At 37.2% G+C, this 16,573-nt stretch overlaps 1 protein-coding gene across 1 annotated transcript in view; it reads right to left on the bottom strand.

Moving 5' to 3' along the window:
- Nucleotides 1-16,557: 16,557 nt before the first annotated feature.
- The window catches only part of LOC142342541 (phosphatidylinositol 3-kinase catalytic subunit type 3-like), a 156,984-nt gene continuing 156,968 nt past the window's right edge, over nt 16,558-16,573 (bottom strand). The window contains exon 23 of the mRNA XM_075393898.1: nt 16,558-16,572. Within this exon, the coding sequence (XP_075250013.1) occupies nt 16,558-16,572 (15 nt within the window). The remainder of the gene's footprint in view (nt 16,573) is intronic.

Here is a 16,573-nt window from a genome sequence, read left to right as displayed (position 1 = left end):
ATCATGTTTTAGCGGCCCGTGGGAGTTGATATGAATGTTTGGAACAATCTAATAACTGAAATGCTAGAATAAATATGGCAAACTGATGATTCAATAACGATGAAAAATGTTACCTCTTACCCACAATTTGAGATAAAGTACCTCGTTAAAGTCTTTTTTGAACAAAAAACTGTTCTAAAATAACTCAAAAAAGAGCACTGTATTCCGCGAGCAAGAATTAGATATTACATTAATTTAATTCACAACTTGGCGTTGCCCATTCACCTCTTGGCGGTGTTTGAAAAAGACTCAACCTTAGAGAATATCAGTGACAAAAAGTCAATTACGCTCAACGTGAAAATTAGTCTCCAGTAGTATGAAGGTTTTTCAATCAAGATATCATGGTTGGAAGTTTTATTAAATCATTTAACAATTTTTTACTCATTTTGGGCTGAACGTAAGGTTGGTAACAGAGTTTTTGCCTGAGACATGACCAACAAAGACTTGAGACGGCAGTTGATCCACTCAGATTCTTTAACAGAAGGTGATAAAAATGAACAACTCTTTCTCACCATATCAAACACAGAAAACAGAGAATAAATCAATGAAAAATGTGTTCAGACTTTAGGCTAGCCAGTTTCAAATTAAATACCTATGATGAAAAACCCACTGATTGTTCACAAAACTAAGGAAAAGGTATAAAAATAGAATTAATTGCAGGTTTATTGAAGCTTTGAAAAATATCTAAACACTCAATATTGAACGTATATTATTCCAACCAAAAACTAGTAACTATTTTTTCAACCATATTTGCAGACTTATATATACTCTATTATAGCTTTCATTTTTTTTAATTTTTAGCGAAGCATTAAATGAGGTTTGTAATAAAAATCAAAAAAGTGACTTTTTGAGTACATCTCTGTCGGCAAAGCGTTGCATGAAAAAAACATATTTTGTTCTACAATTCTCAAGATTTGTTCTTCAATTAAGTTTGAATTTTTGAATTTGACATCGAGAAAAATTGCCTTCTCAAGAATCAAAACATTCAATGAGATCTATTTAGCTGACAGGCGTCAAAATTGCTACAAAAACCAAGCTCTTTGTTCCAATCTTTACAGAGAACAAGGAATAAAACTATTTAGTTTCTTCAGGGCAGACCTAAATATTTTTAACCTTTTTAGAGGAATCAAAACATGATAAAAACCAGATATAGCACTAATTATTTCTGCGCGTAGACTTATCTGAAGTAGACTTATCTTATTCTATCTGGCCAACCAACTCTAAAAAATGGAACGACAAGATTATCTGCATACCGCCGGAGTCAATGGCTTACACATGGTAAGAAATATATTGGAGACTAAGTAAAATGTATCAGCTTTCACTAAAAAAAGAAAGAATTAGAGAATTCTCAGTCTGTGATTCTCACAGAATTTACAAATTTTCTTTGCTGCATCCAACCGATTTTTTTGCTGCATCAACAGTTTTTAATCAAGGTAGTTGAGATTTGCCGTCAGTAAGTAGTCAGTCAGTCAGTAGGTCAGTTTGTCAAGGACAGGGAATTCCAGTCAGTGAACTCCTGAACGTTTCAGCCGTCTCCCACTGTCGTGTGTAAGTGGATGTAATAATGCCACCAGGATGGCGCTCTGTGGCATCTGAGCCGGTTTTGGTTGTAAAAAGTGATTTCTCATCGACTCTTCCTTTTTTTAGACACACCGGTTTACCCGCTTATCCACTGATCACCCACCCGTGAGATATCAATCTAGAAATGACAAAAGGGAACTCCCGGGAATGATTTTGCGGATTTTGATAATACTACAGAAGTTCTCGATCTAGATCAAGACAAACTGCAAAAACATCTGTGTAAAGCTCTGCAATGCAGTTTTAAGCCATCATCATTATGTGGTGGAAATTTTATTTCTACTCCAGAGAAGAGAAGCGGTTCGCGATCTAGCCTGCTTTTTCAGTCGCGGTACCACAAGTAAAATGCATGGCGCTACATACATTAAATCGCCCCGACTTCAAAAAATCTCTAACACCTCAATTGTGGAGAGCAAGGGACTATGGTTAGACGCGCAGAGGATAAAAAACAGAAGTTTATCCCAATTGGATCAAATTTTACAGCGAACCTTTGCAATACTGCGACTCGATAATATGGGAAAAATTCTAGGGAGACGTGATCTTAGTATTTGTGAACTGGAGACGCAAGCTAAAGTGGAGGAGCGGGTTCTTTCGGTTGCAGTGGTGCGTAACAAACATATATTTTTGCTTCGTCTGCGGGAACTTGGTCTTATTAACCCGATCTTTTTTGTTGATAACGTTCATCTGAGTTGGATGTAGAAATCTGAATAGCAAGTTTACCGGATCAAATTACTACTGATGTACTCTGTAGGTTCTGTGTCCAGTGTAAATAGATTATTGTGATTATCATTTGCGCAAACTGCAGTTACAAACAATTATTTTGATGTATGTCAAAAACTTTTTCGACAAATTTGAGATATTGAACTTGTAATAAGAGTTCAAAAAATCCAGAAGTAAATAAACGGGCTACCCAGGTTTAGCTGCGCGACCCTAGACTGCTCTGATCAAACAATTTGGGTCGCACTCTGGTGGCGTGGTGCGACCCAAAATACATGGTCTGGGAGACATTTGAGTCGCTCGATGGTCTGGACAATGGTCGCACTACGGTCTGATTAGAGGGCAAAGTCTGGGAAATGATCTGGACAATGGTCGCGCTACGGTCTGATCAGAGGGCAAAGTCTTGGAAATGGTCTGGACAATGGTCACACTACGTTCTGATCAGGGGGCAAAGACGCACTATAGTCTGATCAAAGATTGCACGAAAGTCTGGAAAATGGTTGCACTACGGACTGATCAGAGGGCAAATTCGCACTATAGTCTGATCATAGGTCGCACGATGGTCTGGACAATGGTCGCACTACGGTCTGATAACAGGGCAAAGTCTGGGAAATGATCTGGACAATGGTTGTGCTACGGTCTGATCAGAGGGCAAAGTCTGGGAAATGGTCTGGACAATGGTCACACTACGGACTGATCAGAGGGCAAATTCGCACTATAGTCTGATCATAGGTCGCACGATGGTCTGGACAATGGTCGCACTACGGTCTGATAACAGAGCAAAGTCTGGGAAATGATCTGGACAATGGTTGTGCTACGGTCTGATCAGAGGGCAAAGTCTGATCAGAGAGTCTATCGCACTATAGTCTGATCAGAGATTTCACGAAAGTCTGGAAAATGGTAGCACTACGGACTGATCAGAGGGCAAAGTCGCACTATAGTCTGATCATAGGTCGCACAAAACTCTCCACAATGGTCGCACTACGGTCTGATCGGAGACCAAGGTCTGGATATAAGTTGCCCCAAAATCTGACCACACAGCATTAACTGACAATATTTATTTGACTGCCGTTTTTTATTACTGATGTTGATGACTCAAAAGAGAAGTTGCAAGCACTTCAAAATGACTTTCTGTTTATATTTTTACCAATTAGTTTTGTCCTAACCTTAACAAGATATACTAAATTATTAAATTTTAAGTTGAGTTGTACATAAGTCTGAATTGAATAATTTAAACAAATAACAACGCATTATAACATGTATTCAGAAATGGTCTGATCAGAGGGAGCGTTGGTCGCACTAAAGTCGCACAAAATTTTTGGTCGCACCAGAGTCGCACGAAGCATTTGGGTCGCACGATAGTCTGATCAGAGGTCTTTTGGGTCTCACTATGGTCGCACAATTTCTTGAGTCGCACTACGGCCTGATCAGAGGGCTTTGGGTGGCAGGATGATCTGATAATAGGGCAAAATCTGGGAAATGGTCTGATCAGAGCAGTCTAGGGTCGCGCACCTAAACCTGGGTAATGTATCGTTAGATCCTATAGATTTTTATTGATTATACTTTTTAAAAAGACTACGGACTAATTCAAAGCAACCTTGTCAAAAATAAAAAAACTTCTCCTGCAACGATACTAAGGTTATCTAAGGACTTCAATGAAAGAGTTTTTTAAACATTTGTATATGGCCAGACCATTTATATGGCCAGGTTTTCAGAGATTGCAGTATATAAATTCTTTCCTTTTAAAAACAATTTATCATAAATATCTGAGTATTATCTTTGTATTTATTAATAAACTTGCATTGAATGATCTGCGTAATTTACGGCTGGTGCTATTTGAAATTTTTCTGCTTCGTCGTTTCTTAATCGGTTATATTTCATTTCGTTTATTGAATTTTTCTGCGGATATTATTTTAATTAAGGACACTCGTTGTATTTCTGCCGTTGGTTGTTGTAAAGAGATAAATTCTTAATTTCTGAATGCGATGATGGAGAATAGTGGTTCAATTGAGTATAATTGTTGTGCCTAAGGGAAAGCTTATTTGTTTTCCAATAGTATAATTTTCTGTGAAGCGGTTTGTAAGGATCATTCTTGTTAGAAAATGGTAGATTTTTGTCAGAAAATGTTTATTCAAATGTGTTTTTACTACTTATGAGTTCTCTTGGTGTACTCTGATCCAGATGAATGCCTACACTGATCCAAATAAATAAAGTTCAGTCAGATTTGCTCGCCAAAATTGATGTTGTTCTAACGGTTGATCAAATGGTTGTTTTGCGTGAGTATGTGTGTTAGTGTTTGTGTGTGCGCGAGAGAGTTTGTGTGTGTCTGTGTGTGTAAGTTTGTGTGTGTGTGTTTTTGTGTGTTTGCGTGTGTCTGTGTGTGTGTTTGTGTGTGTATGTTTGTGTGTGTGTGTTTGTATGTGTGAATGTGTTCTGTGTGCGTGTGTGTATGAGTGTGTCTGCATGTGTTTAAGTGTGTGTGTCATTGTGTGGGTGCGTTTGTTTCAGTGCTTCTGCTTGTGTGTGTGTTTGTGTGTGTGAGTGTTGTGTGTTTGGGTTTGTTTATGTGGCTTTGTGTGTTTGTTTGTTTCTGAGTATATGTGTGCGTGTGTGTGTCTTTGTGTGGGTGCGTTTGTGTTTCTGTTTGTGTGTGTGTCTGTTTGCGGATCTGTGTGTGTGTGTGTGTCTCTGTGTGTATATCTTTGTGTGTGTGTGTCTGTGAGTGTATGTCTTTGTATGTGTGTGCGTTTGTGTTTCTCTCTGTGTGCTTGTGTGTGTGTTTGTGTATGTGTGTGTGTCTGTGTGTGTGTCTTTGTGTGTGTGTGTGTGTGTGTGCATTTGTGTTTCTGTGCTTGCGTGTGTTTGTGTGTCTGCTTGTATATATATATATATATGTATGTGTGTGTCTTTGTGTGTATATTTCTTTGTGTGTGTGTGCGTTTGTAATTCTCTGTGTGTGCTTGTGTGTTTGTTTTTTTGTGTGTGTAGGTGTCTGTGTGTGTTTTTGTGTGTGTGCAGTTGTGTTTCTGTGTGTGCTTGTGTGTGTACGTGTGTGTGTATGTGTCTGCGTGTATGTGTGTCTTTGTTTGTGTGCGTTAGTGTTTCTCTGTATGTGCTTGTGTGTGTGTGTGTTTGTGTGGATGTGTGTGTGTGTCTGTGTGTGAGCCTATGTGTTTCTTTGTGTGTGTGCGTTTGCGGTTCTATATGTGCTTGTGTGTGTACGTGTGTGTGTATATGTCTGCGTGTATGTGTTTCTTTGTTTGTGTGCGTTAGTGTTTCTCTGTATGTGCTTGTGTGTGTGTCTTTGAGTGTATGTATGTCTGTGTGTATGTCTGTGTGTAGGTCTTTCTGTGTGTGCGTTTGTATTTCTGTGTGCTTGTGTGTACGTATGTATGTATGTGTGTATGTGTGTGTGTGCGTGTATGTGTGTATGCATGTGTTTGTATGTCTGTGTATGTGTGTGTATGTGTGTATATGTGTGTGTGTTTGTGTATTTATGCATGTGTGTATGTAGGTGTATATGTGTGTGTATGTGTGTGTGTTTGTATGTGTCTGTGTGTGCGTCTGTGTGTATGTTTTACTGTGTGTGCGTTTTTGTTTCTGTGTGTGTGCTTGTGTTTGTATGTGTGTATGTCTGTGTGTGTCTGTGTGTATGTCTTTCTGTGTGTGCGCTTGTGGTTTTGTGCGTGTGCTTGTGTGTGTATGTCTGTATGTCTGTGTGGATGTCTGTGTGTGTCTATGTGTGTCTGTGTGTATGTCTTTCTATGTGTGCGTTTGTGGTTCTGTGTGTGTGCTTATGTGTGTATGTGTGTATGTGTGTATGTCTGTGTGTGTGTGTGTCTGTGTGTACGTCTTTCTGTGTGTGCGTTTGTGGTTCTCTGTGTGTGTGCTTGTGTGTGTATGTGTATGTCTGTGTGTGTGTCTGTGTGTGTCTATGTGTGTCTGTGTGTATGTCTTTCTGTGTGTGCGTTTGTGGTTCTGTGTGTGTGTGCTTGTGTGTGTATGTGTATGTCTGTGTGTATGTCTGTGTGTGTGTCTGTGTGTATGACTTTCTGTGTGTGCGTTTGTGGTTCTTTGTGTGTTCTTGTGTGTTTATGTGTGTATGTCTGTCTGTATGTCTGAGTGTGTGTCAGTGTGTGTGTGTCTGTGTATATGTCTGTCTGTATGTCTGAGTGTGCGTCAGTGTGTGTGTGTGTGTCTGTGTGTATGTCTGTCTGTATGTCTGAGTGTGTGTCAGTGTGTGTGTGTGTCTGTGTGTATGTATTTCTGTGTGTGTGTGTGTGTTTGTGGTTCTATGTGTGTGTGCTTGTGTGTGTAGGTGTCTTTGTGTTTGTGCGTTTTTGTTTCTCTGTGTGTGTTTGTGTGTGTGTGTGTGTGTGTGTGTGTGTGTGTGTGTGCGTGTCTGTGTGTGTTTTTGTGTGTGTATGTCTGAGTGTGTATAGGGGAAGATGGAGCGGGTAAGTGTATCGTGTGTGTCTGAGTGTGTGTGTGTGTGTGTGTGTGTGTGTGTGCCTGCTACAAAACTACATACCCCCAAATACTGAAACCTGCTTAAGTGTAGCTAAATCTCTGAGTAATAAGAATAACTATTAGAGCGGTTGCAGAATCCGTAAGTACTAACAAGGCAGTCAATACAAAAAGTGAATATTGCTATAAAAATTTTTTTTTCATTTAAAATAGTCTTCCGCTAATTTTGCAATATATGGAAAGTTTCTTCCAACGGTTTAATTTCACAATTAACAGAGAAGTAATTTGCGCTTCTAAGAATCAAAGAGTTGCGAAACAATTACGGATTTTTGTTATTGCTAATCGAAAAGACCATATTCCAGCTATGTTGACAATTCCTCACGAAATAAATGCAATTTACAATTATTGAAATTGTACAGTGGATCCAATAATTGGATAACTAGACATTTTTTTCACTTCAAAGAGGGAATTTGTCCAAGTACAAAACGCAAACCGCAAATGTCGCAATTTAGACATTTCGCTGCAAAGATTTTTGCACTGCAGAGCTATTGCAGCTTACGTTGCGGAAAAATTTTGTATCCCTGTCGACACAAATTTGAGAAAAAATGAAGTTGAAGAGCCCTAAGAAGGCTTAATCAATTTCCGATCGAACAATGCCCCCGCCCGCCCCAATACCTCAAGAAGGTACATCATGTTTCCATGTAGTTCATTTGTAGCGGTACGAGACTCTCTTGAGACAAAAAATAAATTAGTTACAAAAGATGACTATAAGACATGCAAATGAAGTTCACCAAACACGGTTGAGGGACAAAAATAAATGTACTAGGACAAAAATAAATGTACTAGGACAAAAATAAATGTACATTGACTCTACCGACAACGGAGATAAAAATCAACAAATTGCAAAATCTCATTTATGGCGAAAAAGAGCGAAAATACGGAACTGTTAGCCCGTAGTTCACATACAAGGCAGATTGTCGGAAAATAACCGTCATTGATTCCCATGACACCGATTGGGAATGAAGAAACCGAAAAACAAAGATAAAAATGATTGTTGTACAAAAACATTTTTAAATTGCGAACATTTTGCTTGGATTTTGTAGTTATGCATAGTCCAGTTTCTTAATGAAAGGATTAGAGATGTTAACTAAAACATTCAAGAAGAAAGTTCAAGTGACCGGCAACTAAAATTGGTCTTTTTGCGTTTATCCCATTTCTATTTTGATTTCTTTCTTGATATTGATTCTGTTCACGTTAGACAGTGAAGAATGAAAAAAGCCTGAAGTGAAAATTATTCTCATGAAGAATGTTAAACAAGCTGTGAATTATGGTAAAGCGAAACAAATTTTTATTCGATGATGTAAAAAAACGTAGCAGGAAAAATCTTGACACAATTCAAAGAATTTTTGATAAAATGAACAACTAGAGCTAGAGTGGACTATTAATGGGTTTAAAAAACCATTTAGAAAAAATGTAATCCAAAAAACGAAAAACAGTCAAAATCAATGTCAAAATGTCATGTGAACAAAAAACAGCTTGCGAGATAGCCAACTTTTGTTCAAACACCGTTTTCACACTCTACTTTGAAAATATAACAAAAAAATCAGTCAACTCAACGAATCTCTTTCACTTCATTTCCTGTTTCGGTGTGACCAAAATCATCACCTGAATTTGACATTGAAATCCATGAAAATCTATCAACAGATATTTGAAAAAACAAAGCCGGAACTTCAATATACGAATCAATCTGGAACAACAAACTGGGGAAACAAATTAGGGAAAAATGCGATTTCTTTTTGAAAGATTTTCGTAAGTAGCAACTTCAAAAGCATTTGTTATACTAAATTCTCTGATTTTATTTAATTATGTTCAACAAACACATATCAAGTGATGGGAAAACGTATCCAGCAAGAAGAACCCGTGAAAAAGAGTGCAAAAACAGGTGAAAAAAGGTCTAAAGCTGCGAAATCACGACCAGAGCTCAAGCCTGCATATAAAATAGCAATTCATGTTGTTGAGATAGTCAGAAAGGCTCCTGAACGCACTGTTTTATATCATTTCGAGAAACCTTTTCAAAACCAAAAACTATAGTAAAAATTGAATATACTGCTTCGAAAAAAACGCACTTTTATACAAAAAAATTTCGCTTGCTTATTGATTTTTTCACACTTTTTTCTGCTCTCTTTCGAAAACTCTTATGAACAAAAACAACACTCTTTTCTCTCCATAATCCACTTTGTTCAAGAATAAAAGAAGATCACGATTATTGCACATTCTTTAATGACTTTACATCATGTTCCAAATGAATTACAAGCTGAGTACTCTGAATACTCTGAATTACAGAGCAAAGAATTGAATTAGCTCATGACCGAAAAATAAAGATGTTTACAGCGACTTAAGTTTAAAAGTCAACAAAGTCCTGGCCCTATCTACACAAAAATGAAGACAATTCTGCAAAAATACTTTTGCAAAACACAAAATTTTGCAAAAGAATTTGTGTGTCAAGAATCCCTAAATACAAAAAAACTTTAAAAAATATTGACTCTATGCCGTCATTCAGATGAGTACATACAACAAACAACATCTTGTGTTAATCAATGACAGACAACAAAAAAGAAGAAAAAACTAAAGCAAATTGACAAAAATTAGAAACCAAGGGCCGCAAACTAAAGGAACCTCATATCTACACGCCAAATCCGTTAACCACAACATATCAAAAACAATTTGAGTCAAAAAGTTTTCGTAAGCCGTTATAATGTCTGAAAATCTAATAAGACTCACTTATTTCTCATTTCCAACCAATGAAATCTGCCATTAAAAAGAGAAAGTGAAAAAACAGTAATAAGTACTGAAACTCAAAAATTTAGAAAAAAATTTCAAAACGAAAGGCGTATGAGTCAAAGAAAAAATAGCTAAAATTTGAAACAATTAATTAATTTAACTTAGGTATCCTTAGCCACCAATACGACTTGTGGTTAAGGAGGCTAGGTGATAAGACAACTTCGATATTTTTGAAGAGAAAGAAAGTCAAAATCATAGAATTAGCTTTGAACTGAAACAATTGCAAGGATTAAAATAATTCATATTAGCAACCTATGAAACCTGTCCGTAATGAAATTAAACGAAAAGGCATCAAAAGTAGAACAAATACTCACAAAATTCAAAAAATCATTTAAATATATTGAGAACAAATATTGTTAAAGTCTTAAAAACAAAAAGCCATAAACACAATCACCTAGTTAGGTCCAATTATACCTCATTAGCAAACACACCCGACAGATTAGTACATAATATACAACCTTGTGGGAATCAATGACAAAGCAAAAAAAGGTAAAATCTGAAGAAACTTGGCAAAAATTCTCGTGAAATCAGTGGCGTCAAAGTAAGAAAACACCATTACTACATGCCAAAATCATTAACCAGAGCATAGAATAAAACTTTACAGTTCACAAGATACATTTTAGCAGATCTAATGGCTGGAAAACGGACAATAGAACTACAAATGAAGGCAAGAATCACAAAATTACAAACATTCCGAAACCATATTGTATCTCAGTGCATGTAACGATTGGCTAAAAGTTGGAGCCAATAAATTGATTAAAATTACGCTGCACTAGAAGGACAACTAGAATTTATTGTAAATTTTGAGACAAAGCAATAAAAAGCTACAAAAACAAAAACGCAAGACCAAAGAATCAACTTCTATTTTTCGAAAACCAGGTGTTAAAATCTTAAACGAAGGGCCGGAAAAGGCCTATGTTGATTCCAATAATCACGATTGGGATTGAACGATAAAAAATAAGGAAAAAAAAATTGTAGAAAAACAATTTTAAAGTGCGAACTATTTTGATGTCATTACGGACCTGAATATACTCCTGTTTCGTATTGAGACAACATAGACCTAGTATCAATACTAACAATCATTAGAGATGGTAAGTAAGAACAAAGTTCGAGAAACGAGCATCTAAAACTGGGCTCTATGGGTTCATTCGTTCATTCCATTTCTACTTCTGATTTCGTTTTTTAATACTGACTCTGTTCATTTTGAATTGCTTTGCTGAGCAACTGCTGTCTAAAAACACTTAGCAGAACAAAAAAGAGTGAAAAACGAGAAAAGCCTAGAGAAGTCATAAATATTTCACTCAAAACGTTGAACAAGCTGTGAACTAAGGAAAAAAGCGAAAATTTTTTATTTGACGAATTAAAAAACATAGCAGGACAAGTTCCGACGTACAATTCAAAAAATTTTCCATGACTAAACTAAAGACTGGGCCTGTTAGGGACTATGAGTCAACTGCGAAAACCATATCTAGAAAAATCAGCTCAAAAAATTTATACAAATGCAGAAAATCAAAGTTAAAATGTGCATGTGAACAAAAAAGCACGAGCAAAAAATTGAAATTTGGTTTTAAAAAAAAACTAGGCCTAAAATGAACTATGAATCGATCGGGAAAATCATTAAGAAAAAAAATCCGATCTAAAAAATCGAAAAAAGCAAAAATTAAAGTGAAATTGCAGCATGTGAACAAAAACCCACTAGCGAGAAAGCGAAATTTTGTTCAAACACCGTGTTCTCACTCTACTTTAAAATTAGAGTTAAAAAATTTCACGCCGCAAAACCATTCGCTTTTTCGCTCCACCTTCCTGTTTCGGCGTGACCAAAATCACTGCTTCAATTTGACTTCGAAAATCATAAAAATGAGTGAACAAATCTTAAAAAAAGACAGCGCCCCATTACATTTCAAATTCTTTGAATTGTAAAAAATAGGAGCGCTATAATAGGCGGCTGAGAAGATGAGGCGGCTATTAATCAATTAAACAGTGATTAACGATACTAGGTGATCATACAACAGAGATAAAATTGAAACAGGGGCAAAATTCCAATTTTCAATAATGTTTCATGACAAAAAGTGTTAAAGTAAAAAAAAGCATGTACCTTAATAATTGCATTCAAGAGAAGAAACATCAAAAACAGCAATCAAATTTCCGCACGTGAAAAATTGCGTTCAAAGGTCTGAAATTTGTTCAAATACCAACTCACTCCACATTAAAGGTACTTGGAAACACAACACGTTTCGAACCTTCTCGCTTTTTCGCTCCGTTTACAACTCCAACTGATTAAAACCACTTCTCTAATTGACTTCTCACTGACGTGAAGAAGCCGAAAAAAGCGTGAACAGATCATTAAAAAAGACCGCACACCAATACAATCCAAATATTTTGGATTGTAAAAAAGGAAACAGATCAACATAACTCCTCTTGGAGTGGTAAAAAAGACAGCCCCAATACAATTCAAATTCTTAAACTTTAAAAATAGAATCGCTATAATACCGGCTGACAAGATGAGGGCGGCTATTAATAGTGTTGACTATATGTGCGACAATAGAGGTTAGAGAAACACCATAGATTAGGCTATTTCTAGTAAACTTGAATTTGTGGGCGAAATACAGTTTAGATGATGATGCATCGGTTCGTAATTACCCTAATTACCCCCGTAAACTCCCCTTATAGAATCCCGCTGCAAAATTGATCGTAGCCAAAACCTAGTCGAGTTTCAAATGAACTATGATATGTCGTGCCAGAAGTAATCACCATATGGTTCATTAATCATGTATGATCTTTTTATCAATACGATTTGGAACGGTGCGTTTTATTCAGACATGGCAGCGTTTCTGATTAAAAATTTACAATTCGTCAATGAAGGAGAGTTTGATCGACATTTATTTGCTCAACCAGAAACTTTAAGACCATGATTTTGTATTCCTGTTTTACTCAACCTAACAAATTTTTTTTTCTTAATTTTCACCGCAGTTAACCCAATATTATTATTTCTTATTTTCAACAATGCACACAAAGTTGTGCAATATTAACACTATTAAGATTGGTGAGGAGAGAGCAGTAAGTTAGATTATATATTTAAGATAGCGGGTGCATCTAGTTGGTTCGGAGAGTTAACTGGGGGAATCTAAGTCCAAATCAGACGCAATGTCCAAATCAGATACTAACAAAAGCATGGCGCAGCGGAAGCATGCTGGGCCCATAACCCAGAGGTCGGTAGAATGAAACCACTTCCTAACAATTTTTAGCAAAGTTTTTAGTGAGTACATCAGTTGAGTTTAAACTGCTTAAGTACCTCTTTTCGCATTGCTAGTACGGGCCTGTGATTAATGTAGAATAGTTTACATCAGTGAGCAAAAAAAAGTCGGCATATGAATTAACTTTCGTTACTTCTATAAACAAGGATTTCCTCTTCTCTTGAGCAACTAATTAGATCACGTTGCGTTAAGAAATATTTATCGATAAATTTTGACCACTTTTTGCAGTTTTTATGCATGGTAGAGGTAAATCAAAAAATTGTAATTGTTACGATAGACTCCTTTAAAGACAAGTTTGATGAGAAAAGTTAATTGCATGAGGTAGTTTCGATCGACTAACCTTTGGGTTATGGGTCCATCACGCTTCCGCTTCGCCATCCTGCTTGACAGGTTTGGCGCAGTCTAATGTTTTAAGTTAAAAAATGCAATTCCGTGCTTGTTGAAGAGCTAAGTCCAATAAAGACGCAAAGTTCAAATCAGATACTAACAAAAACACGTTCAAACTATTTATGCAGTGTGGATAATACAAAACAAAACAAGACGAAGAAACACACAGGACTTTGCAACCTCAACTTTGCATAGCTTAATGGCACAGCGGAAGCGTGCTAGGCCCATAACCCCAAAATTGGTAGATCGAAACTACCTCCTGCTACTTCCTTTTTAGAGTTGTCTATTTCCTGGTTTAATTTCACACGCAAACACTATTTTCATCAAACCTAAACCTTTAAAGGAGTCTGTCTTACAGTTAATATTGAATTAACTCAAACAAGCGTAAGAAAGCAAATAGAAGTGGTCACAATGTATGACAAAAAATATAACCCAGCGTAATCCAATTAGCTGTTCAAGAGAAGAGAAAAATCCTAGCTTACAGATAATGAAAATTCACTCGTATGTCTTGACTTTTTTGCTCACTGATGAATACATCCTATCCTATATATTAAATGAAGGTTTATAGACAAAACAAAACAGGACGCTAATACAGTGTGGATAATACAAAATAAAACAAGACGAAGAAACACAGGATTTTGCGCCCCTAACCGTACATAGCTTAATGGCACAGCGGAAGCGTGCTGGGCCTATAACCCCGAAGTCGGTAGATCTAAACTGACTCCTGCTACTTCCTTTTTATTTCCTGAGTTATCTATTTCCGGGTTCAATTTCGCACGGAAACACTTTATTTTCATCAAAGTTAAATTTTTAAAGGAATCTGTCATACAGTTAATATCGATCATCCTCTAGCAAGCGTAGAAAAGCAAATAAAAAAAGTCAAAATCGATCTCAAAAAATATAATAACGTTTTTAAATATAATTTTTTTAAAAGGAGTGTCATGACAGTTAATATTGAACTACCTCTAACAAGCGTAAAAATGGAAATAAAAGTTGTCAAAATCTATCGCAGTCTAATTAGTTGCCCAAGAGAAGAAAATCATAGCTGATAGATAACGAAAGTTAACTCAAATGTCTTCACTTTTTGCTCACTGTTTAATACACCCTATCCTATATATTAAATAAGTGACAGTTTACAAGGCACCATGTTTAGTGAAAGGCAAAAATTCATCCACTATCCCCCGCCAAAACCCCAAACGTACCCATCAACCTCCCCTTCGCCGTCATCCACCTCCTATCTATTACCTACCTAATCCCACTCGACTACCACCCCAACCCACCTATCTACCATGACCACAGCCGGGCTGTTGTCTGTGTAGATTAAAAATAAAATCGGCGGTTCTTCTCCTTTCAATCGAGTTTCTTCAAATAAAAAATGCACTCAAACTGCTCAAGAACTTCCGCCGAATTTCTCATTGATAAAGAATCAAAACTTCACGAAAAAGAACAAATTTTGAAAATCGTGAATCAAATCTATCACAATTACAAAAACGCGTCGAAAGTGATATAAATTAACTGAATTCATTTTAACAAAGCTGGGGAGGAGGGTGCCTATAGTGATGGCACATGGGAGAGACGTAGTACCGTAGGGCGGGGGGACTTGGCAGCACAATGCTACGAAGAAAGCTTTCTGAGGAAGGGCCTGAGGCGTAGGGTACAACCTTGGTTAGTAACGTGGTGCCCCCTGGGTACTTAAAGCTAGTTCAGTTAGTGGAAGTTAGCTAAGCTGACAGTCTGCGGATTGAGCCCGGAAGAAGGCACCAATGGACTTAAAACCAATTCGTTCAAAAGAATTCCTTGCCAAGCCGATACTCATCAGCGAAGGCAAGAGCCTGAGATGAAGGTGTCCATGCAGAGCTTGGAAAAACACCCTTGGAAGAACGGAGCAAAATTGGTTGTTGGCGGGAACCTGTGAACAAAAGTGACTCTTGTAGTCATGTCTCGCCGACTTAAACTGTTGGAAATGTCTCCAATGAGCAAAAGATGGTCAAATGTAACTGATTCGAAAGTCATCAAAAGAACGAAAGTGAAATCGAGACACTAGTAGACGAAGTTTTGATCATTTAGTAATGAACTGGCTAGACTCTAATTAAAGTCTCTTGCGAAATCTAATCGGCCAGAAACCCTTGTTAGTAGGCAACGAACGCAGAGTTAGCATGGTTGAGATTTGAGGGAGCTTGGGATGACTACTACACTGTACTCAGTGAAAATTAATGAGTAGTGGAAGAGAAAACTGTGTTTGATACCTGCGCACAATTAGTATCTGAAATGAAAGTCTTCTAGTAGGAAATAATGTGCATGGTCCAGACATGATGTAGTGGTAGTCACAGAAATATTATCACAGAGTAGTGTTGCAACTTTAATCGCAGAGCTAAAAGATAAAGAGTGACTACACTACATTTTTGGTCCAGACAACAAATGCTCTGCTATGTCCCGGAGGATGTTTTTAAGGAGACTTGAGTCTCACGGGACTCAACTCCTCAAAGAGCTGGACCCCAGATGGTCTTTGCACCGATGCTCTGGTCTTCATGGCTTGGAGTTCATTCCTCTAAAGGCCTGATGACTAAATACCTAAGGCTCTGGCCAAAGGGGAGGGGAGGTGCACCACTTAGGGCGCATGAGAGTTTATTATGGGGTCAGAAATGGGATCTTTTCCGTTTGTGCCCCCCCCCCCCGCTTAGTGGGTGCATATTATTTGCAACCCCCAGACACACTTACTGTATTTTTACATAATAATTTACTATGTAATGACGCGTGCTCTGTAATTGGGGTGCATAACCTAACGGGGGGGGCACATACGGAATAGATCCCAGAAATGTTCCAAATGACCCTTTCAACTTAATAATTACCAGAGGCTGGCAACTATTGTGCAGTAGAGATACATTAAGAACTATAAACGTTTATGCACAACATTGAAAAACAGAAATCAATCTTCGGATACGCAAGCTTTACATTCTGGTAGAGCAAATGGCGGTTCTTCGCTTTTCAACCGAGTTTCTTCGATTAAAAAGCCACTCAAACTGCTCAAGAATTTCCGCCGAATTTTTCATTCATAAAGAATCAAACATTCATTAAAAAGAGCAAATTTTGAAAATCGTGAATCACATCCATCACAATTACAAAAACGCGTTGAAAGTGATATAAATTAATTGAATTTACGCTATAAAACAGAATTTATATAGGAATACGACAAGTTACTGAATAGTTTTTCAATTGTTTCAAATTACGCTACATTTGTGTCAGTTGAGGGAATGTCAACACTGGTTCATTCCAGCTACTTCTTGATTCCC

This window comes from Convolutriloba macropyga, chromosome 7, assembly GCF_964194025.1.
Source record: "Convolutriloba macropyga chromosome 7, txConMacr16.3, whole genome shotgun sequence".
Lineage (NCBI taxonomy): Eukaryota > Metazoa > Xenacoelomorpha > Acoela > Convolutidae > Convolutriloba > Convolutriloba macropyga.
Note: the sequence above shows the minus strand (reverse complement) of the source record. Positions and strands in the feature narration are given on the sequence as shown.